At 44.4% G+C, this 24,300-nt stretch overlaps 1 protein-coding gene across 1 annotated transcript in view; it reads right to left on the reverse strand.

Moving 5' to 3' along the window:
- LOC124037343 (collagen alpha-1(XIX) chain-like) overlaps window positions 1-24,300 on the reverse strand; it is a 194,327-nt gene that overhangs the window by 99,115 nt on the left and 70,912 nt on the right. Inside the window, exons 4-12 of the mRNA XM_046352055.1 lie at window positions 17,204-17,257; window positions 17,047-17,091; window positions 16,298-16,330; window positions 12,455-12,493; window positions 12,246-12,293; window positions 7,837-7,872; window positions 6,330-6,374; window positions 4,855-4,908; window positions 3,560-3,613 (exon numbers count right to left, since the gene is read on the reverse strand). Of these exons, the coding sequence (XP_046208011.1) occupies window positions 3,560-3,613; window positions 4,855-4,908; window positions 6,330-6,374; window positions 7,837-7,872; window positions 12,246-12,293; window positions 12,455-12,493; window positions 16,298-16,330; window positions 17,047-17,061 (324 nt within the window). The 5' untranslated portion in view covers window positions 17,062-17,091; window positions 17,204-17,257. The remainder of the gene's footprint in view (window positions 1-3,559; window positions 3,614-4,854; window positions 4,909-6,329; window positions 6,375-7,836; window positions 7,873-12,245; window positions 12,294-12,454; window positions 12,494-16,297; window positions 16,331-17,046; window positions 17,092-17,203; window positions 17,258-24,300) is intronic.

The raw sequence follows: 24,300 nt of genomic DNA on the forward strand, positions 1-24,300 counted from the left end.
GTTTACTTTCATTAAAGTGATGAGTAACCTACACGCTGCATTTCGGTCTGACTCTCTTCATTCAACAGACGAACAAAGTTACAGAAACACCCACCACCACTCACAGACCGAGCAGCGTGTGAACTGGCAGGATCTAAAGGAGGACGTTATGGACAGCAGAAGCATGGAGTATACTACGTGGGAAGAAATCGACAGGTGGGCGGCCGACCCAGAGCGAGTGCAGGAGCCCACCTGGGATTCCCTACAGCAATGCGAAGAGGGCTATAGACGTATGGAGTCGAAAAGGAAAGCACAGCGACGCAGAGCGAAAACCAAAAGTAACGGGGAAAGCGCAGAGAGAGAGTGGCTGAGTCAGGAGTCAGACCTGAGCCTACTCTCCCTGTTAATTTTGAGGAGCAGCAATATGAGGACTTTTGGTCTTGGGAGATGATATTAGACGGTAAAGGACCCTGGGCGCAGCCGGGAGAATATCGCTGTCCCAAGGAAGAAATAGAAGCAGCTAAAGCGGAGAGGCGCAGGTATGAGGAGGCAGCACGGCGACGCGGTTGGAAGCCGGAAAAACAGCCCCAAAAAATTATTGGGGGGGGGGGGGCTAGAAGGTGCTCACCGTTGGGCTAGAGAGACCGGGCAGGCACCGTGTTATGCTATGGAGCGCACGGTGTTTCCAGTGCGGGTGCAGAGCCAGGTGCGGCACATACCAGCCCTTCCTATTGGCCGGGCTAGAGTGGGCATCGAGCCAGGTAAGCTTGGGCAGGCTCGGTGCTCAAGAGCTCCAGTGTGCCTGCACGGTCCGGTCTATCCAGAGCCACCTCTACACACCAGTCCTCCGGTAGAAGCTCCCCGCACCAGGCTTCTTGTGCGTGTCCTCGAGCCAGTACCACCAGTTCCAGCACCACGCACCAGGCCTCCAGTGCGCCTCGCCTGTTCAGCGCAGCCAGCGCTTTTCTCCTCTCCTGCGCTGCCGGAGTCTCCAGTCTGCCCAGCGCCGCCAGTGCTCCCAGTCGGCCCAGCGCGGCCAGTGCTCCCAGTCGGCCCAGCGCGGCCAGTGCTCCCAGTCGGCCCAGCGCGGCCAGTGCTCCCAGTCTGCCCAGCGCGGCCAGTGCTCCCAGTCTACCCGGCGCCGCCAGCGCCGCCAGTCTGCCCAGCACCGCTAGTGCTCCCAGTCTGCCCAGTGCTCTCAGTCTGCCCAGCGCCGCCAGTCTGCCCAGCGCCGCCAGCCTGCCCAGCGCCGCCAGCCTGCCCAGCGCCGCCAGCCTGCCCAGCGCCGCCAGTCTGCCCAGCGCCGCCAGTCTGCCCAGCGTCGCCAGTCTGCCAGGATCCGCCAGAAGTGCCAGTCAGCCATGATCTTCTAGATCGGCCAGACAACCTGAATCATCCAGTTCCACCAGCCAGCCAGGATTTACCGGAGCCTACTACCTGCCTGAGCTTCCTCTCAGTACTGGGCTTCCTCTCAGTACTGGGCTTCCTCTCAGTACTGGGCTTCCTCTCAGTACCGGGCTTCCCCTCAGTACCGGGCTTCCCCTCAGTACCGGGCTTCCCCTCAGTACCGGGCTTCCCCTCAGTCCCGGGCTGCTTCGGTTCCGAGCTGCCCCTCTGTCCCGAGCTGCCCCTCTGTCCCGAGCTGCCCCTCTGTCCCGGGCTGCCCCTCTGTCCCGGGCTGCCCCTCTGTCCCGGGCTGCCCCTCTGTCCTGAGATGCCCCTCTGTCCTGAGATGCCCCTCTGTCCCGAGCTGCCCCTCTGTCCCGAGCTGCCCCTCTGTCCCAAGCTGCCCCTCTGTCCCGAGCTGCCCCTCTGTCCCGAGCTGCCCCTCAGTTATGTGGGGATCTGGGTGAGGACTATTAGGCCATGGTCGGCGGAGAAGGTGGATGATCCCAGGACGCGAAGGGGAGGAACTAGGACATTAATGGAGTGGGGTCCACGTCCCGAGCCAGAACCGCCACCATGGACAGACGCCCACCCGGACCCTCCCTATGCTCTTGAGGTGCGTCCGGGAGTCCGCACCTTAGGGGGGTTCTGTCACGCCTTGGTCATTGTATTTTGTGTTTTTGTTATATGTTTGGGTAGTCCAGGGTGTGACATGGGTTTATATGTTGTATTCGTATTGGGGTTTGTATTATTTGGGATTGCGGCTGATTAGGGGTGTTGTTAGGCTTGGCTGCCTGAGGCGATTCTCAATCAGAGTCAGGTGCTTGTCGTTGTCTCTGATTGAGAAGCGTATTTAGACAGCCTGACTTTCGCTTTGTATTTTGTGGGTGTTTGTTCCTGTCTCTGTGTTGTAGTCACCAGATAGGCTGTAATTAGTTTCACGTTCCGTTTTGTTGTTTTTGTATTTAGTTCAGTTATTTCATGTACCGTTTACTTTCATTAAAGACATGAGTAACCTACACGCTGCATTTCGGTCTGACTCTCTTCATTCAACAGACGAACGACGTTACAATCTGTCACCCTACTGGAATCATTTCACACAACAACAGGGGTTAATTAGGAAATTACACCCCAAAACAATATTATTGTGTTTTTTTCATTAGTCCACAGCATGTTTGTGTGCGGGGAGGAAATACAGCCTTGTAAGAGATGGGTGTGTGTGTATAGGCCACGATAGAGCTGAGCTCACCATGCACAGTCTACAGGACTATACCCCAGTATGACCTCTTAATACAGGCTATACCCCAGTATAACCCCTTAATACAGGCTATACCCCAGTATAACCACTTAATACAGGCTATACCCCAGTATAACCACTTAATACAGACTATACCGCAGTATAACCCCTTAATACAAACTATACCCCAGTATAACCCCTTAATACAGACTATACCCCAGTATAACCACTTAATACAGACTATACCCCAGTATAACCACTTAATACAGGCTATACCCCAGTATAACCACTTAATACAGGCTATACCCCAGTATAACCCCTTAATACAGGCTATACCCCAGTATAACCCCTTAATACAGACTATACCCCAGTATAACCACTTAATACAGACTATACCCCAGTATAACCACTTAATACAGACTATACCCCAGTATAACCACTTAATACAGACTATACCCCAGTATAACCCCTTAATACAGACTATACCCCAGTATAATCCCTTAATACAGACTATACCCCAGTATAACCACTTAATACAGACTATACCCCAGTATAACCACTTAATACAGACTATACCCCAGTATAACCACTTAATACAGACTATACCCCAGTATAACCCCTTAATACAGGCTATACCCCAGTATAACCCCTTAATACAGGCTATACCCCAGTATAACCACTTAATACAGACTATACCCCAGTATAACCACTTAATACAGGAAGGTAGTGGCTATACCCCAGTATAATCCCTTAAAACAGGAAGGTAGTGGCTATACCCCAGTATAATCCCTTAAAACAGGAAGGTAGTGGCTATACCCCAGTATAATCCCTTAAAACAGGAAGGTAGTGGCTATCCAATCTGATAGTCGTGCGTCATCCTCTATGGTGATGGTGAAACATCTGTCTAATGTCTGCAGGTCTGTTCTTAAAGGTGTAAGACTTGATTTGAAGCTCTACCTTGTTTCCTTTCAGACCGTCTCTACCAGGTGGTCCCTGGTCCCCCGACGATCCCTAGAAACGGAGGACGGAACAGAGACACATCTGTCAACCAGGTCTTCACACACACACACACGCACACGCGCACACGCACACACGCACACAAGCACACACACACACACACACACACACACACACACACACACACACACACACACACACACACACACACACACACACACACACACACACACACACACACACACATATAGATGTGAATAGGTACACAAACACGTACAACTACTGCCCCCTCAACACACACACCCAACCTCCCATTACCATACAGACACATTTATCTCTCTCCTCCTCTCCGCATCAGCGGGCCCACCATGTTTCAACATCCTTTCCCTTTTCCAGGATGAAATGCCTCTCTTTCCCTCTCCTGCTTCTGAATAAAGACAGATACTCATTATAGGTACAGCAGGTGCAGCAACAGATTGGGGTCCATGCCTGCCTCTGCTCCCTCATAACGTAAAACGCTCCGATCTGCCTCTACCCACTAATTCATTCTCAAATTGAATTACTGATCGTCTGTGTAACAATTCAAGACTTTGCCCCCCCCCCCCTTTGCCTTCATCAGCTCTCTTCTTCTCTCTCTTACTTTCTCTCCGTCTCGCCTCAGCGGTTTATCTATGTGTTTCCTTATTGTCCTTTGGTAGGTGTAGTTGGGGGAACAGTGGAACAGGGAGACATGAGAGAAGGAGGAAGATGAGATTGTTCTTTCAGGAGGGTTGGGGTCAATTCCATTTCAACTCAGGAACTAAATATATCTTCCATAATTGAAATAGATTTGATTTAAAGTAACATGTCACACACCCTGGTTCAAACAGTACTTAACACATGTATTTTAAGTAACATCCCCATACCCCTGTTCAAACAGAATGTATTTTAAGCAACATGTCTTTGACCACACCCCTGACTGTATTTAAAGTAACATGTCTTTGACCACACCCTGGATAAACACATGTATTTAAAGTAACTGTCTTTGAAACCCCTGGTTATATTACAATATTATGTCTTTGACCACACCCCTGGTTCAAACAGTACTTAACACATGTATTTTAAGTAACATGTCTTTGACCACACCCCTGGTTCAAACAGTACTTAACACATGTATTTTAAGTAACATGTCTTTGACCACACCCCTAGTTCAAACAGTACTTAACACATGTATTTAAAGTAACATGTCTTTGACCACACCCCTGGTTCAAACAGTACTTAACACATGTATTTTAAGTAACATGTATTTTACTCACCGTCTCTCCTGCAATCCCTGGGAGTCCGATGAGTCCACGAGGACCTTCTTTACCCTGGAAAACAGTCAGAGAAGTGTTAGAGTCTAATATCCCTTCTTCTAGTAATCACAGCCTGGCCCATGGTGACCTGCCTGTCTGGCTAACTGCAGGCAGCCCCAGCAATCACTCTCTGATTCAGAGAGTTGTATTACTGAGCTGCCAACTGTACACCCCAGTAAAGACATGTTGTTCTGGAGGCCTTTCTGGTCGCCAAAGGGGTTGGAAGTTGGATGCTAAAAAGAAGACATCTCAGAGGTGTTGGAACGGTGTAGACTGTAGCTAGCCACTAGACACCAGAGGGATATACTACAAAGTAGGTTTAATTAGTTAATCAGCTAACTTTGATAAATAACCAGAAATAACTGTTTGATTTTCTGGTTCATTCAGAAAGCTAAACGTATATGTATTTTTGGTTGTTCAGTCAATTAGACCAAGCCCATTTCAAGCTTATCTTTCTTTAAAAAATAAGGTTATTTGGGGATATTTACTTGCTAACTCGATCCTACTTTTTAGAATAGCGTTCAGGATATCCGGCAGTTTTATTTTATTTTAAATTTATAGTCTGGGATTCGACAGTTGTGTCAAGCTCAAAAGGCATTTAGAAGTTATATCTGTCATGAATCAAATGGGTAAATATCAAGAATTGAAAAGACCAATGAACCATTTCCCAAATACCAGACTGTAGGGGACAAACTGTAGGGGAAAAAAGAAGATTGCAGCAATCTTTTGGTGTTTGACCTGCTGTGAGAATTGCAGCAATCTGTCTGGTTTGGGAGCTTGACCATCCCCATTAGGTATCAGAGGGCAGTAGAGAAAAACAGGAGCTATTCAAGTGTTCTATAATAGTTACATTGAACGACCCACTTCCACTTACAGTCAACAGGTGGCCCAGCCTCAAACGTTTGATTAGTCGTACTGGTTGATAAGAATTTTATCAGGATTTTAATCCCCAAGGGCTAGTCTTCCAAGAGTCCATAGAGTTTAAGATAGTAATTTCTCTCTGTAGACTAATATAAATTGCTCAAACGATTGACCTGGGGTAATTAAGCACTTGTCATTCCATATAGACCTAGTTCTAGTTCCTGGGGTGAGTTGCATTACCACTAGCTGCTCAGGGAACCTGAACTAGAACCTAAACCAACTACAGGTGCACTAAAGGTGATCTAGGGTATCTGAATACTTGGTACACAATGTAATAAATTCTGTTTCCTGTGTCAATCCGAACAGTCTCATACTATTGTACCAATAAGTACAATGGCAGAGGATCATACAGCTTGTGTTGTTGGGTGATAGAGACTCTTTGTTCTCTGGTGATAGAGACTTTTGTTCTCTGGTGATAGAGACTCTTTGTTCTCTGGTGATAGAGACTCTTTGTTCTCTGGTGATAGAGACTCTTTGTTCTCTGGTGATAGTTTGATTATCTATCGGGTGTTTACCTCTGCGCCGGGCTCTCCCTTTGGACCTGGTATTCCTAAGCTTCCCTTTAAACCAGTAATGAAAGGAGGGAGAGGGGGAAGGGAAAGAAGAAAGAGAGAGAGAGAGAGAGAGAGAGAGAGAGAGAGAGAGAGAGAGAGAGAGAGAGAGAGAGAGAGAGAGAGAGAGAGAGAGAGAGAGAGAGAGAGAGAGAGAGAGAGAGAGAGAGAGAGAGAGAGAGAGAGAGAGAGAGAGAGAGAGAGAGAGAGAGAGAGAGAGAGAGAGAGAGAGAGAGAGAGAGAGAGAGAGAGAGAGAGAGAGAGAGGGAGAGAGAGAGAGAGAGAGAGAGAGAGAGAGAGAGAGAGAGAGAGAGAGAGAGAGAGAGAGAGACAGAGAGAGAGAGAGAGAGAGAGAGACCATTTAAGGTTAGATTTGTTTTTCTCCACAATTACTCCAGGACATGTAAGACCCTGAGAAAATCTATTTAGCGTCTGGCTTCAAGAAAGAAAACCTACCAAACAGAGCAATTCAACTCCCAGTTTCTATTTAGTCTAGAAACACACTGTAATACATGACTTTTTATTCCTCAAATATCATGTCTTTGTGTACTGGGCTCCTATTCAATTCCAGGCTGCTCATATACAGTATCATGTGTATATGTCTTATTGTATATCATTGTGTACTTAACAATGATATACAATGTCAAAGGTCATATAGTACTCAGATCAGTGTAGATAACCAAACCCAATGTCAAAGGTTATACAGTACTCAGATCAGTGTAGATAACCAAACCCAATGTCAAAGGTCATATAGTACTCAGATCAGTGTAGATAACCAAACCTAATGTCGTATAGTACTCAGATCAGTGTAGATAACCAAACCTAATGTCGTATAGTACTCAGATCAGTGTAGATAACCAGACCTAATGTCAAAGGTCATATAGTACTCAGATCAGTGTAGATAACCAGACCTAATGTCAAAGGTCATACAGTACTCAGATCAGTGTAGATAACCAGACCTAATGTCAAAGGTCATACAGTACTCAGGTCAGTGTAGATAACCAAACCCAATGTGAAAGGTTATACAGTACTCAGATCAGTGTAGATAACCAAACCTAATGTCATATAGTACTCAGATCAGTGTAGATAACCAAACCTAATGTCAAAGGTCGTATAGTACTCAGATCAGTGTAGATAACCAAACCTAATGTCAAAGGTCATATAGTACTCAGATCAGTGTAGATAACCAAACCTAATGTCGTATAGTACTCAGATCAGTGTAGATAACCAAACCTAATGTCAAAGGTTATACAGTACTCAGATTAGTGTAGATAACCAAACCTAATGTCGTATAGTACTCAGATCAGTGTAGATAACCAAACCTAATGTCAAAGGTTATACAGTACTCAGATCAGTGTAGATAACCAGACCTAATGTCAAAGGTTATACAGTACTCAGGTCAGTGTAGATGAGGCCTTTAAAGTGTATGTAATGCTTGTTCTTCATCTGAATACTTAGACTGACTGGTTACCTTGAAACCATGTGTTCCTTGGAGTCCTCTTTGTCCCTGAAGAAAAGGATCATATAAACCATTATCCTCATCCTGTAAATCCAATGTCTTTACACAAGAGACACACAATAGCACTGGTGTAAAGTACTTAAGATTTCTTTTTTAAAGTACTACTTAAGTACTTTTTGGGGGGCATCTGTACTTCACTATTTTTATTTTTGACAACTTTTACTTCACTATATTCCTAAAGAAAATTATTTACTTTTTACTTGATATATTTTCCATGTCACCCAAAAGTACAGGTTACATTTTGAATGCTTAGCAGGACATGAAAATGGTCCGATTCAACACTTATCAAGAGAACATCCCTGGTCATCCCTACTGCCTCTGATCTGGAGGACTCACTAAACAGAGAACATCCCTGGTCATCCCTACTGCCTCTGATCTGGAGGACTCACTAAACAGAGAACATCCCTGGTCATCCCTACTGCCTCTGATCTGGAGGACTCACTAAACAGAGAACATCCCTGGTCATCCCTACTGCCTCTGATCTGGAGGACTCACTAAACAGAGAACATCCCTGGTCATCCCTACTGCCTCTGATCTGGAGGACTCACTAAACAGAGAACATCCCTGGTCATCCCTACTGCCTCTGATCTGGAGGACTCACTAAACAGAGAACATCCCTGGTCATCCCTACTGCCTCTGATCTGGAGGACTCACTAAACAGAGAACATCCCTGGTCATCCCTACTGCCTCTGATCTGGAGGACTCACTAAACAGAGAACATCCCTGGTCATCCCTACTGCCTCTGATCTGGTGGACTCACTAAACAGAGAACATCCCTGGTCATCCCTACTGCCTCTGATCTGGAGGACTCACTAAACAGAGAACATCCCTGGTCATCCCTACTGCCTCTGATCTGGAGGACTCACTAAACAGAGAACATCCCTGGTCATCCCTACTGCCTCTGATCTGGAGGACTCACTAAACAGAGAACATCCCTGGTCATCCCTACTGCCTCTGATCTGGTGGAATAATTCAACACAAATGGTTTACTGCCTCTGTCTGGAACTCACTAAACAGAGAACATCCCTGGTCATCCCTATGCCTCTGATCTGGAGGACTCACTAAACAGTTCCCTGGTCATCCCTATGTTGATCTGGAGATCCCTACTGTGTGAGCTCTGGCTCCCTGGTCATCCCTGTAAACTCAAATAAAAACATCCCTGAAAATCCTCTGATCTGGAGGACTCACTCTCCCTGGTTTGCTTAACTCACAAGAACATTGTCATCCCTTGTACTTGATCTGATACTCACTAAAACCAAATATCCCTTCTAGATTTTTACTCAAGTAGTATTTTACTGGGTGACTTCTATTAAGAGAATCTTTCACCCCTTTTGATCTGGAGAATGAAAATGGGGTCTCACAAACAGAGAACATCCCTGGTCATCCCTACTGCCTCTGATCTGGAGGACTCACTAAACAAGAACATCCCTGGTCATCCCTACTCAGATCTGGAGGACTCACTAAACAGAGAACTCTTTCATCCCTAAAAGGCTAATTCAACACAAATGGTTTCTGTTTTAATGTTAGAGTTGGCTAATTGTAAATAAATAAAAACATGAAAATCGCTATTGTTTGAACACAAGTCTTGTTTCTGAATGGCCAAATCATTCTAATTTTTACCATGTATTTTACTGCTTTTATTCTTTAAGGAATCTTTACTTTTACTCAAGAATGAAAATGGGGTCCTTGTTCATTCTGCAAACCATAATCAATAGTAATCAACTCAGTTGTTTTTGAAGTCTTACACTGTTTCTGAATGGCATTCATTCTAAACCATGTAGCTATTGTTGAAGTCTTGTTTCTGAATGGCATTCATTCTAAACCATGTAGCTATTGTTGAAGTCTTGTTTCTGAATGGCATTCATTCTAAACCATGTAGCTATTGTTGAAGTCTTGTTTCTGAATGGCATTCATTCTAAACCATGTAGCTATTGTTGAAGTCTTGTTTCTGAATGGCATTCATTCTAAACCATGTAGCTATTGTTGAAGTCTTGTTTCTGAATGGCATTCATTCTAAACCATGTATCTATTGTTGAAGTCTATTACATTCATTCTAAACCCTGTAGCTATTGTTGAAGTCTATGACATTCATTCTAAACCCTGTATCTATTGTTGAAGTCTATGACATTCATTCTAAACCATGTAGCTATTGTTGAAGTCTATTACATTCTTTCTAAACCCTGTAACTATTGTTGAAGTCTATGACATTCATTCTAAACCCTGTATCTATTGTTGAAGTCTATGACATTCATTCTAAACCCTGTATCTATTGTTGAAGTCTATGTCATTCATTCTAAACCCTGTATCTATTGTTGAAGTCTATGACATTCATTCTAAACCCTGTATCTATTGTTGAAGTCTATGACATTCATTCTAAACCCTGTATCTATTGTTGAAGTCTATGTCATTCATTCTAAACCTGTATCTATTGTTGAAGTCTATGACATTCATTCTAAACCATGTAACTATTGTTGAAGTCTATGACATTCATTCTAAACCCTGTAACTATTGTTGAAGTCTTGTTTCTGAATGGCATTCATTCTAAACCATGTAGCTATTGTTGAAGTCTTGTTTCTGAATGGCATTCATTCTAAACCATGTAGCTATTGTTGAAGTCTTGTTTCTGAATGGCATTCATTCTAAACCATGTAGCTATTGTTGAAGTGTTGTTTCTGAATGGCATTCATTCTAAACCATGTAGCTATTGTTGAAGTCTTGTTTCTGAATGGCATTCATTCTAAACCATGTAGCTATTGTTGAAGTCTTGTTTCTGAATGGCATTCATTCTAAACCATGTAACTATTGTTGAAGTCTATGACATTCATTCTAAACCCTGTATCTATTGTTGAAGTCTATGACATTCATTCTAAACCATGTATCTATTGTTGAAGTCTATGTCATTCATTCTAAACCCTGTATCTATTGTTGAAGTCTATGACATTCATTCTAAACCCTGTGACTATTGTTGAAGTCTATATCATTCATTCTAAACCCTGTAACTATTGTTGAAGTCTATGACATTCATTCTAAACCATGTATCTATTGTTGAAGTCTATGACATTCATTCTAAACCATGTATCTATTGTTGAAGTCTATATCATTCATTCTAAACCCTGTATCTATTGTTGAAGTCTATGACATTCATTCTAAACCATGTATCTATTGTTGAAGTCTATATCATTCATTCTAAACCCTGTAACTATTGTTGAAGTCTATGACATTCATTCTAAACCATGTATCTATTGTTGAAGTCTATATCATTCATTCTAAACCCTGTATCTATTGTTGAAGTCTCATTTTGATGTGTGGCACAATAAAGATTGACCTCCTTTGAACTTTGTATCCTTTTTTATATTTGATGATTATATTCTTTGCCAACAGCTCTTTCATACATGTTTAGGATGTATCCTAAATGGCAGCCTATTCCCTACATAGAAAACACAAAACCATAGTGTCCTCAATAGTCATCATTAAGCTAAGGACCCTGGGACTAAACACCTCCCTCGTCAACTGGATCCTGGACTTCCTAATGGGCCGCCCCCAGGTGGTAACGGTAGGCAACAACACATCTGCCACGCTGGGCCCTTCAGGGGTGCGTGCTTAGTCCTTTCCTTCCATGTACAAAAAATTATTAAATACTCCAGTCACTGAAGTCTAGGACCAAAAGGCTCCTTAACAGTTTCTACCCCCAAGCCATAAGACTGCTGAGCTTTTAATCTAATGCCCCCCCCAGACTATTTACATCGCCCCTCCCAGACTATTTACATCGCCCCTCCCAATGCCCCTCCCAGACTATTTACCCCCCTCCCAGACTATTTAGACTCCCAGACTATTTACATGCCCCTCCCAGACTATTTACATTGCCCCTCCCAGCCCCCCTCCCAGACTATTTACATCGCCCCTCCCAGACTATTTACATTGCCCCCACTGTATTTCACATCGCCTCATTGTTATGTCATTTTCTTGTTACTTTTTTTCCCATTATTTTTTCACTTTAGCTTATTTGGTAAATATTTTCTTAACTCTTCTTGAACTGCACTGTTGGTTAAAGGCTTGATAGTAAAAGCATTTCACGGTAAGGTCTGTTGTATTCGGCGCATGAGACAAATAATGTTTGATTTGATTTGACACAGAGTCAAACTGTTTCTTGGTGCCGTGAACATCAATATATTAGGCTTCCTCTGATCTGGACCCATACTCACAAAGCATCTCAGAGTAGGAGTGCTGATCTAGGATAAGTTTAGCGGATGAATAATGAAATGGATTCAATGGACAAGGGGGAGCGGTTTTCTTTTACACTTGTTAATTATAGACAAATCATATGAACACTGTGAGCAGGTTGGTACATATCCTATCCTTACTGGATCACCCATTTCTCCTTTCTGGCCCTTGTCTCCTGATTCAGCCTCCTAAAATAAAATAGAAATAAGGTCAATATCAAATACAGATCCTTTGATATAAAAATAACTTTCATCAAGGTAACACAAAAGATTGAGTTTGCAGTCAGAGCACGACTGCCGTTTTGACTGAACAGAAGGTAAAGGTAACTACGTAGGATGTTTCTACTTACAGAGCCAGACAGATGTCTCAGTCCATGAGCTGTCATTTCCTGGATGGAAAGGACAGACAAGATAGAAGATAGAAAATGAGCTGTCTTCTTCATCGTCACTTATTCGGTAGGTAAGACGTACCACCTAACCTCCCTTATTGAATGCACTCGGCTCGGTACTCGGCTCGGCACTAGGCTCGGGCACTCGGCCCGGCACTCGGCTCGGCACTAGGCTCGGGCACCCGGCCCGGCACTCGGCCCGGCACTCGGCCCGGCACTCGGCCCGGCACTCGGCTCGGCACTCGGCTCGGCAGTTGGGGTTGTCAAACTAAACAAGCCTTTTAAGAGAGAAAAGGAGGGGAGGGGTGTTTTCGGTGAAACTAAAGACGAGTGCCTGTCTGTCACTAGACCCTCTTCCACTAGACTAGCCCCTCTGCCTGTACGCCCCAAATGGCCCCTATTCTCTATTAAAGTGGGGGTAAATAGTACCATAGGGCTCTGGTCAAAAGTAGTGCACTATGTAGGGAATAGGTTGCCATTTGGGATGTATTTTGAGAGTCAGTCCCGGAATCGACCAATCATTGTTGTGGGGATACAAAGCCCCCCTGTGGAGCAGTCCTCCAGGAGGGTATGGATCGTTAAAGGTCACATGTGTATCCCAAATGGCTTCCTCTTCCCTTTATAGTGCCCATTGGGCTCTGGTCAAAAGTAGTGCACTATATAGGGAATAGGTTCCCATCTGGGACGCATTCCCACAGTAACGGAAAGTCGACTTTTCAAGCTTTATTTAATTTATTTTTATTTAAAATTATGTCCTGAGCTTTCCAATGATTTTGTACCACAATTGCAGCCTAGAAACCTGCAATTATGTGAACATGTGTTTTTGGTAGCTTCAAGTTCAACATCTGACATGCTGACCACACCGCTCGCGTTACCAAATAAATTTACACATGTTATTCAACCATCGCACCAACGAGCGTCTGTGTTGCCAGGCGCTAAAATAGAAGTTGCTTCTATTTGTGGCACAGAACGCGCTGCAAGTCCTGCCTCTCCCATCTCCTCATTGGTTAATAGAAGCAGATACCCATGTGCCATCTCCTCATTGGTTATACCCACGTGGGTGATTGAAAGATGACCTGAGGTCGGTCGTCGTCATGGTAATAGTTTTAGATGCCAATCGCCATATAAAGTCCAAAAAAGAATAAGCCTGGAAGGAGGTGAGGTGACTAGAAACGATTCGGTTGACTGTTTTATGTGTGGATTAATTTTCAGAGTAGAGGACCTTGTGCATTTCAGGTAAAATAACAACTCAACGTTGTTATAAATGTTTAATGCTTTTTGACCTGTCACCAAATTAATATAATTGGTTCAGAGTTTGTTTTGATATTTCAACCTGCGTGTCGTGATAGCGTTTGGTGTGGGGGGACAAAATCAATTTGTGCATGATAGCGGTTTGGGTACGGTGTTAGTCTGCCTCCAAAAGCTTGCAAAAATATATAAATAATTCTATTGAACAAGTATGTCAATTTATTCCAACCCTGTTCCTTGTCTTCCTGTTCTTCTGTGTCTGTCTGGTCGAGCCGGGTTATTTTAGTGGTAATCCATTTTGTTTTGGCTTTCATTTCAACATCTCAGACTGCCATAAATATCTATTTACAAGTTTGTCAATTCGTTCTAATGTTTTAGCCTTCTGCTCTTGTTCATAGCTTCGCCTATTATTCTGTGTCTGTCTGGTCAAGGGCTACGTGTGGGCTATCTGTGGATCATGGAGGGCCATGCAGTAAAACGATGTCCTGATCTTTCCTGTGATGTCGTATAACAAGTTCAGTGTGGAAATCAGCCTTTCAGTGCTTCAAGTTCCAAATATCAGTCTGCCTCCTAAAGCAATTTGTTCTAATCTTGTCTCTTATATCTGTAGCCTTCAGTCAGAGTCTGGTCAAGGGCCACGTGTGGGCTGTCTGTGGGTCATGGGGGGGTCACGCATGCCTATAACCCCGTCTGGTGGTTCCTCCTCTGCACTAATGAACAGGAAGGAGGGTAATGGTGTGAACCCTGGTTTCTGCAGAGTCATGGAATTAAACGCTTTACTGCAGAAATGATCCCACTGTGTCTCAAATGGCACCCTATTCCCTATATAGTGCACTACCATTGACCAGAGCCCTATGGTACAACTACTCCCTATATAGTGCACTACAATTGACCAGAGCCCTATGGTACCCTATTCCCTATATAGTGCACTACCATTGACCAGAACCCTATGGTACCCTATTCCCTATATAGTGCATTCTCTCGATACAGCCTGGAATCGAACCAGGGACTTTGGTGACCCCTCGCACACTGAGATGCAGTGCCTTGGACTACTGTGCCACTCGGGAGCCCCCTATTTAATTGAGATTGGAGCTAAATAATCAAACAGACCCATTTATGAATTGATAAATGACTTTTCTGAATGTCTGAATTGTAAATGAACGTACTCGAAAGCCACTAATGTAGACCAGAGAGGATTGGATAGATGGATGGAAGCAATGTGGTGACATCTCCCACCTAGCCAATCAGAAATGAAGCTATTAATTAAGCTATTACAATAAAGAGTATAGCTACTTGTCCAATCCTCTCAGATCTAGTGTGTCTATCAGGAGTGGTCGCTAGGTGGGGATTTTTGCATTCGACAATTGGCATAGTTGATTTGGCATTTAGAAACCGTTTGGAAGCCGCATGATTAATTGATTGACTGAATGTATTTGATAATTATAAGTAGAAGGCTGCCCCAGCCAGAGACATCAGCACATGATAACATACTGGACTTTGGGTGTTCCAACCAAACCTCAGAAAACTGTAGGCCTAAAATAGCAACATCATTTTAAATCATTTTGCTCCCTTATCGCTTCAATCTTAAAAATCAATTTCAAAATGTAGTCCAGTTAATTGAGTCCGATTAAGTGGTTCTGATAGAACTTCTTACACAAATAATTGCAAGGCAAGAAAAGGCTTTATAGCCATTAAGGGGGACTCATCACCTGCCACTGTTCAGTTGTAAATGAAACGTTGAAGAACAAGTGGACCAGACTCCAGTTGAGATAAGGGATTCATATTAAATGGCACCCTATTGCCTATTTAGTGCACCTCTTTAGACCAGGGTCCATAGGGAACCATTTGGGACACATTCAGTGAAAGACATCAGTAGTCGGAGCATGCATGTTACACAAGTAGTCACTACGTAGGGAATGGGGTGCCATTTGGGAGGCAGACAGAGTGATATAAAGTAGTAGTAGGAGAAGGAGTTCATTAGTGTAGAGGGAATATTTGTTCCGTGTGCGGTGATGTGACGTTGGCTCGGTGCCACTTGGATCCGCGGCTAAACAAGAAACCAGGAGTTGAATTATGAAGAAGGACAGATCTCAGAGGAGTCTGGGAATAGTCTGTTGTTCTCACTACTATTACCTGTCTGGATGGTCTACCAAAGGTCTACCTGTCCATTGGGGTCACATACTAGCCTTTTTATATACCGAGTTGACATGCACCAGTAAAGGCCCATTACAATTACATAGTCAGGTCATGTACGTGTAGATTCAGGATTGTCTTTGAGAGATCAGAGGAGACAGAGCATGGATTGCAGGTACTCTCAGATCTGAAAAACATGTAGCCCAAACATTGTGACTGTAGAGCAGGGATAATGTACTGAACCAACACCGACTGTAGAGTCCAGGCTAGTCTTGTTTACGCCCCTCAGTTACTCCTCTCTCCAATAACTCCAAAATAAACTACAGTACAGAACTGTAAAACAGTCTCTTAGATAATATGACTTTATGTCTCAGTTATAAACAGTCACAGGAAACATTAACGCCACAACAATGTACTCCTCACCAGTCCTGGTGGTCCTCTCTGGCCTTCTTCCCCCTGATAAGAGAACACACAGAGAGCATAGAGAAACCACATGATGTCATACTGTACGGACATGCTTCCAAACCTCAGGATGATATTGATCTATTCTTAAGGGAGGATCCAGAAGCCCTGGTTTATAGAGGGTTGTGAAATCTCCCCCACCACCGAAGCTGCTGTAACATCTGCTCCTACCTGCTCTCTCATTGATTCAGTCATAACCGACAGTAGCATTCATTCAAACACTATTTACATCTACTTAATGACAACCGGTTTCAGTTGATTGGGTTAGTGGGGTTGGTACACTGATATACTGTAGTGGGTTAAACAAGGACGCTTCCGAGATGAAAGAACAGAAGGTGAGTCACATGGTGTGTGTGTGTGTGTGTGTGTGTGTGTGTGTGTGTGTGTGTGTGTGTGTGTGTGTGTGTGTGTGTGTGTGTGTGTGTGTGTGTGTGTGTGTGTGTGTGTGTGTGTGTGTGTGTGTGTGTGTGTGTGATGAAATATGATTATAAGAGTGTTAATTTGACAATTAACAATGATGAAAAGATAAATGATTATAAGAGAGTTAATTTGCAGCCAGATTGAGACACACACACACGCACACGCACACGCACGCACGCACGCACGCACGCGCACACGCACACGCACACGCACGCACGCACGCGCACACGCACACACACGCACGCACGCACGCACGCACACACACACACACACCATGTGATGTGACTCACCTTCTGTCCTTTCATCCCAGAGGCCCCGTCTCCACCAGGCTGACCCTGAGGGAGAAGGCCAAAGGTCAAAGGTTAGTGTTCATGGTTAATGACAGCCACTTTAAATGTCACCACAATAATGTGTTGGAAGGGTGTGTGCTGTGTGTGTGTTACATACCGGATCACCTTGATCTCCTTTGTCTCCTGGGATTCCAGAGTCACCCTTCGCCCCCTGGATGAGAACAGAGAGAGAGAGAGAGAGAGAGAGAGAGAGAGAGAGAGAGAGAGAGAGAGAGAGAGAGAGAGAGAGAGAGAGATAGAAGAGAGAGTGAGGGAGGGGGATGAGAGAGATAGAGAGAGAGAGAGAGAGAGAGAGAGAGAGAGATAGAGGAGAGAGAGAGAGAGAGAGAGAGAGAGAGAGAGAGAGAGAGAGAGAGAGAGAGAGAGAGAGAGAGAGAGAGAGAGAGAGAGAGAGAGAGAGAGAGAGAGAGAGAGAGAAAGAGAGCAAGTGAGAGTGAGAGAAAGAGAGAGTGAGAGAGAGAGAGAGAGAGAGAGAGAGAGAGAGAGAGAGAGAGAGAGAGAGAGAGAGAGAGAGAGATAATGAGAGAGATAGAGGAGAGAGAAAGAGAGAGAGTGCGAGAGAGAGAGAGAGAGAGAGAGAGAGACATAGAAAGAGAGTGAGGGAGGGGGATGAGAGAGATAGAGATAGAGAGAGAGAGGGGAGAGAGTGAGATAGAGAGAGAGAGAGAGAGAGAGAGAGAGAGAGAGAGAGAGAGAGAGAGAGAGAGAGAGAGAGAGAGAGAGAGAGAGAGAGAGAGAGAGAGATTGAGAGAGATAGAGGAGAGAGAAAGAGAGAGAGAGAGTGAGAGTGAGAGAGAGAGGGAGAGAGAGAGGCGAGAGAGACATAGAAAGAGAGTGAGGGAGAGGGGATGAGAGAGATAGAGATAGAGGAGGGAGAGAGAGGAGAGAGAGAGAGAGAGATAGAGGAGAGAGAGAGAGAGAGAGAGAGAGAGAGAGAGAGAGAGAGAGAGAGAGAGAGAGAGAGAGAGAGAGAGAGAGAGAGAGAGAGAGAGAGAGAGAGAGAGAGAGAGAAAGGAGAGAGAAAGAGAGAGAGAGAGAGAGAGAGTGAGAGTGAGAGAGAGAGGGAGAGAGAGAGAGAGAGAGACATAGAAAGAGAGTGAGGGAGAGGGGATGAGAGAGATAGAGATAGAGGAGAGAGAGAGGAGAGAGAGAGGAGAGAGAGAGAGAGAGGAGAGAGATAGTGAGAGAGATAGAGGATGTATGTGAACATACAAGACAAGTACAACATGATTGACAGCAGAGAGAAGAGACGAGAGTGTTGTGTGTGTGACTGTGTATGTGTGTCTGCGTGTGAGTGTGAACATGACCCCTTTAAATGTCCTAAGGATCGTACAGCACATGCTTATAAACAGCAACACATCATGTTGTCTGTATCATTGTAGATGCAGCGTCTATGTGTCTACTGAGAGAATGAACTATAAAGCCCTGTTGCACTGCAGCAGTTTTCCACACTGAACCAACCAGGTCCTGATCGAATCATTCTCCTCTCCACCAATAGATGGCACTTGATGACAACAGATCTTCAGCTGTCGTCTTTTACACAGCAGTCTTTTCTCTCTCTGTGTGGAATAGAACTGTACAGTCTGCCAATACCACCCAGTGAGTGTGAGTGGACTCAGGCTTATTCACAAGGCACAGAAATGATGGGTGGGCGTCTGCTCTCTTCAGAGGTCCTTTATATCTGTAAAATAGGGACCTTGGAGCAGTAAGGACAGGAAATCAGCAGAAGGGAAGTTAAAGTACTCAACGCCACTGTGTCCACCTCCCAGATGGGCAAAGAACCTTGGCGTGACCCTGGACAACACCCTGTCCTTCTCTGAAAACATCAACACAGTGACTCCTGCAGGTTCCTGCTCTACAACATCCATAGAGTGTGACCTCACACAGGAAGTGGCGCAGGTCCTCATTCAGGCACTTGTCCTAATTCAGGCACTTGTCCTAATGCATTATCTTGTCCTAATTTAGGCACTTGTCCTAATTCAGGCATCGCCCATCTAGACTACTACTACTGTGTCTGTCTCTCTCGCTCTGTCTGTCTCTCTCGCTCTGTCTCTGTCTCTCTCCTCTCGCTCTGTGTCTGTCTCTCTCGCTCTGTCTCTGTCTCTCTCGCTCTGTCTCTGTCTCTCTCGCTACGTCTCTGTCTCTCTCCTCTCGCTCTGTGTCTGTCTCTCTGTCTCTGTCTCTGTCTCTGTCTCTCTCGCTCTGTCTCTGTCTCTCTGTCTCTGTCTCTCTCCTCTCGCTCTGTGTCTGTCTCTCTGTCTCTGTCTCTGTCTCTGTCTCTGTCTCTCTGTTTCTGTTTCTCTCTCTCTCGCTCTGTCTCTGTCTCTCTCCCAAATGGTGCTTTAACAACAGTCATTATGATGTTCCTATCTTTTAATGTGATCTAGTCACTGATTGGTTGGGAGGGTTATGAGCTATTCATAACAAAACAAGCAGACGATTGCCATACATGAACAGATGGACTGGCCTATTCATATATTACAGGGGAGAAGCCTCTGTGGATAAATTGATTGTGAACATTAATTCACTTGTGAATAGTTTATACTGTATGAATGTTATTAATGCAAAATAAAATAAACATATAACCTCACCATATAGTTTATCGATTCAGGCCTCTCTTGTAAAATAGTCGTAACCATCCGTAAGGCCTTGTCCCAGGATACCTGTGTTTGATGTCTCTTCACATACTGTAGTGCTAAATGAACAGTAACGTGGAGCCCAGTGGTGCACAAGGCAGGGAGGGGACCAGCACAACTGGAGACTACGGTCTATTCAATATATATCCCTCTCTCTCTCCCTCCTACTCCCTCTCTATCTCCTACTCCCTCCCTCTATCTCTCTCCCTCCTTCTCCCTCTCTATCTTTACTCTCCCTCTCTCCCTCTCTTTCTTCTCTCTCTACCTCTCTCTCTCTCTCTCTCCTCCTTCTCCCTCTCTCTATTTTGTACATTTTTTCCCCCTTTGTCTCCGTCTCTCCTCTCTCTATCTCTCTCTCTCTCTCTTGTTTCTCTCTCCCTCTTTTCTTTCATTCTCTCTCCCACCCTCTCTCTCTCTCTCCTCCTCTCTTTCTCCCTCTCTCTCTCTCCTCCTCTCTTTCTCTCTCCACCCTCTCTCTCTCTCTCTCTCTCTCTCTCTCTCCTCTCCTCTCTCTCTCTCTCTCTCTCTCTCTCTCCTCCTCTCTCTCCCACTCTCTCTCTCTCTCTCTCCCTTTCCTCTCTCTTTTCTTTCTCTCCACCCCTCTCCTTCCCTTTATTTTGTCTCCTCTTTTCCCCCTCTCTCTTTGTCTCCTCTCTCTCTCTCTCTCTCTCTCTCTCTCTATCTCTTTTACCTCTCTCTCTCTCTCTCACTCTTTCTCTCTGACTCTCTCTCTCTCTCTCTCTCTCTCTCTCTCTCTCTCTCTCTCTCTCTCTCTCTCCTTCCCTTTATCTCTCCTTGTTTCTCTCCTCTCCCCCTCTTTCTTTCTTCTCTCCACCTCCCACCCTCTCTCTCTCTCTCCTTGTCTCTCTCCTCCTCTCTTTCTTTCTCTCCACCTCCCACCCTCTCTCTCTCTCTCTCCTTGTCTCTCTCCTCCTCTCTCTTTCTTTCTCTCCCCCTCTCTCTCTCTCTCTCTCTCTCCTCCTTCTCCCTCTCTCTATACATTTCTCCTTTCTCTCTCTCTCTCTCTCTCTCTCTCTCTCTCCTCCTTCTCTCTCTCTCTCTCTCTCTCTCTCTCTCTCTCTCTCTCTCTCTCTCTCTCTCTCTCTCTCTCTCTCTCTCTCTCTCTCTCTCTCTCTCTCTCTCTCTCTCTCTCTCTCTCTCTCTCTCTCTCTCCTCTTTCTCTCTCTCTCCCTCTCTCTCCTCCCTTTATTTTGTACCTCTTTCCCCCTTTGTCTCTGTCTCTGTCTCTCTCTCTCTCTCTCTCTCTTCTCTCTCTCTCTCTCTCTTCTCTCTTGGCTCTTTCTTTCTTTCTCTCCACCTCCCACCCACCCACCCACCCTCTCTCTCTCTCTCTCTCTCTCTCTCTCTCTCTCTCTCTCTCTCTCTCTCTCCTTGTTTCTCTCCTCCTCCCCTCTTTCTTTCATTCTCTCCACCTCCCACCCCCTCTCTCTCTCTCCTTGTCTCTCTCCTCCTCTCTTTCTCTCCACCTTCCACCCTCTCTCTCTCTCCCTCTCTCTCTCTCTCTCCTTGTCTCTCTCCTCCTCTCTTTCTTTCTCTCCATCTCCCACCCTCTCTCTCTCTCTCTCCTTGTCTCTCTCCTCCTCTCTTTCTTTCTCTCCACCTCCCACCCTCTTTCTCTCTCCCCCTCTCTCTCTCTCCTTGTCTCTCTCCTCCTCTCTTTCCTTCTCTCCACCTTACACCCTCTCTCTCTCTCCTTGTCTCTCTCCTCCTCTCTTTCCTTCTCTCCACCTTCCACCCTCTCTCTCTCTCCCTCTCTCTCTCTCTCTCTCTCTCCTTGTCTGTCTCTCTCCTCCTCTCTTTCTTTCTCTCCACCTCCCACTCCCACTCCCTCTCCCTCTCTCTCTCTCTCTCTCCCTCTCTCTCTCTCTCTCTCCTCCTTGTCTCCCTCCCTCTATACATTTACCTCTCTCTCCCTCTCTCTCTCTCTCTCTCTCTCTCTCTCTCTCTCTCTCTCTCTCTCTCTCTCTCTCTCTCTCTCTCTCTCTCTCTCTCTCACTCTCTCTCACTCTCTCCCCCTCTCTCTCCCTCTCTCCTTCCCTTTATTTTGTACCTCTTTAATATAATAAATAATATATGCCATTTAGCAGACGCTTTTATCCAAAGCGACTTACAGTCATGTGTGCATACATTCTTTCCCCCCCTTTGTCTCCGTCTCTCTCTCTCTCTCTTCCTCTCTTTCTTTCTTTCTCTCCACCTCCTCGTGCTCAGTTTGTGTGTGTGGCGGCATGCTCATTGGGTGTGTGTGTTTGTTTGTGTGTGTGGGTTGCACAGTGTGAGGGGATAGGCAGAGTACTCCATGAATCACATCTCCATAACAGCATCTCTCTCCCACTGACAGACAGACCCAAACAGGGGCAGACTGAGCACTGCAGAGGCTAAAGGCAAAGGGAGAAGAGATACAAGGAGGGAGAGAGAGAGGGTGGGAGGTGGAGAGAATGAAAGAAAGAGGGGAGGAGGAGAGAAACAAGGAGAGAGAGAGAGAGAGAGAGAGAGAGAGACCCACTCTCTCTCTCTCTCTCTCTCTCTCTCTCTCTCTCTCTCTCTCTCTCTCTCTCTCTCTCTCTCTCTCTCTCTCTCTCTCCCTCCTTGTATCTCTTCTCCCTTTGCCTTTAGCCACACACAAACAAACACACACACACCCACTGAGCATGCCGCCACACACACAAACTGAGCACGCTACAGACTTCTCTAAGGGAGAGGGAGAGGGGACTCCAATCACAGAGAGACATATGTTAGGCAAGCTACAATTTAGAGAAGCAGAACTCTCATATTTCTGTCTAGAGCTCTAGTAGTGAAAGGAGGGAGGGATTGAGTGAGTCAGTGAGTGGTGTTGAGTGTTGTTCACCGTGAAGCTACCTTATTATCAGATAGGACTATAACCTTCTACCTTATTATAGGACAGGACTATTACCTTCTACCTTATTATCAGATAGGACTATTACCTTCTACCGTATTATCAGATAGGACTATTACCTTCTACCTTATTATCAGATAGGACTATTACCTTCTACCTTATTATCAGATAGGACTATTACCTTCTACCTTATTATAGGACAGGACTATTACCTTCTACCTTATTATCAGATAGGACTATTACCTTCTACCTTATTATCAGATAGGACTATTACCTTCTACCTTATTATCAGATAGGACTATTACCTTCTACCTTATTATCAGATAGGACTATTACCTTCTACCTTATTATCAGATAGGACTATTACCTTCTACCTTATTATCAGATAGGACTATTACCTTCTACCTTATTATCAGATAGGACTATTACCTTCTACCTTATTATAGGACAGGACTATTACCTTCTACCGTATTATAGGACAGGACTATTACATTCTACCTTATTATAGGACAGGACTATTACCTTCTACCTTATTATAGGACAGGACTATTACCTTCTACCGTATTATCAGATAGGACTATTACCTTCTACCTTATTATCAGATAGGACTATTACCTTCTACCTTATTATAGGACAGGACTATTACCTTCTACCTTATTATAGGACAGGACTATTACCTTCTACCTTATTATCAGATAGGACTATTACCTTCTACCTTATTATCAGATAGGACTATTACCTTCTACCGTATTATCAGATAGGACTATTACCTTCTACCTTATTATCAGATAGGACTATTACCTTCTACCTTATTATAGGACAGGACTATTACCTTCTACCTTATTATCAGATAGGACTATTACCTTCTACCGTATTATCAGATAGGACTATTACCTTCTACCTTATTATCAGATAGGACTATTACCTTCTACCTTATTATAGGACAGGACTATTACCTTCTACCGTATTATAGGACAGGACTATTACATTCTACCTTATTATCAGATAGGACTATTACCTTCTACCTTATTATAGGACAGGACTATTACCTTCTACCGTATTATAGGACAGGACTATTACATTCTACCTTATTATCAGATAGGACTATTACCTTCTACCGTATTATCAGATAGGACTATTACCTTCTACCTTATTATCAGATAGGACTATTACCTTCTACCTTATTATAGGACAGGACTATTACCTTCTACCATATTATAGGACAGGACTATTACATTCTACCTTATTATCAGATAGGACTATTACCTTCTACCGTATTATCAGATAGGACTATTACATTCTACCTTATTATCAGATAGGACTATTACATTCTACCTTATTATCAGATAGGACTATTACATTCTACCTTATTATCAGATAGGACTATTACCTTCTACCGTATTATCAGATAGGACTATTACCTTCTACCTTATTATAGGACAGGACTATTACCTTCTACCGTATTATAGGACAGGACTATTACATTCTACCTTATTATCAGATAGGACTATTACCTTCTACCGTATTATCAGATAGGACTATTACCTTCTACCGTATTATAGGACAGGACTATTACATTCTACCTTATTATCAGATAGGACTATTACCTTCTACCGTATTATCAGATAGGACTATTACCTTCTACCTTATTATAGGACAGGACTATTACCTTCTACCGTATTA

This window comes from Oncorhynchus gorbuscha, linkage group LG06 (genome assembly GCF_021184085.1).
Source record: "Oncorhynchus gorbuscha isolate QuinsamMale2020 ecotype Even-year linkage group LG06, OgorEven_v1.0, whole genome shotgun sequence".
NCBI lineage: Eukaryota > Metazoa > Chordata > Actinopteri > Salmoniformes > Salmonidae > Oncorhynchus > Oncorhynchus gorbuscha.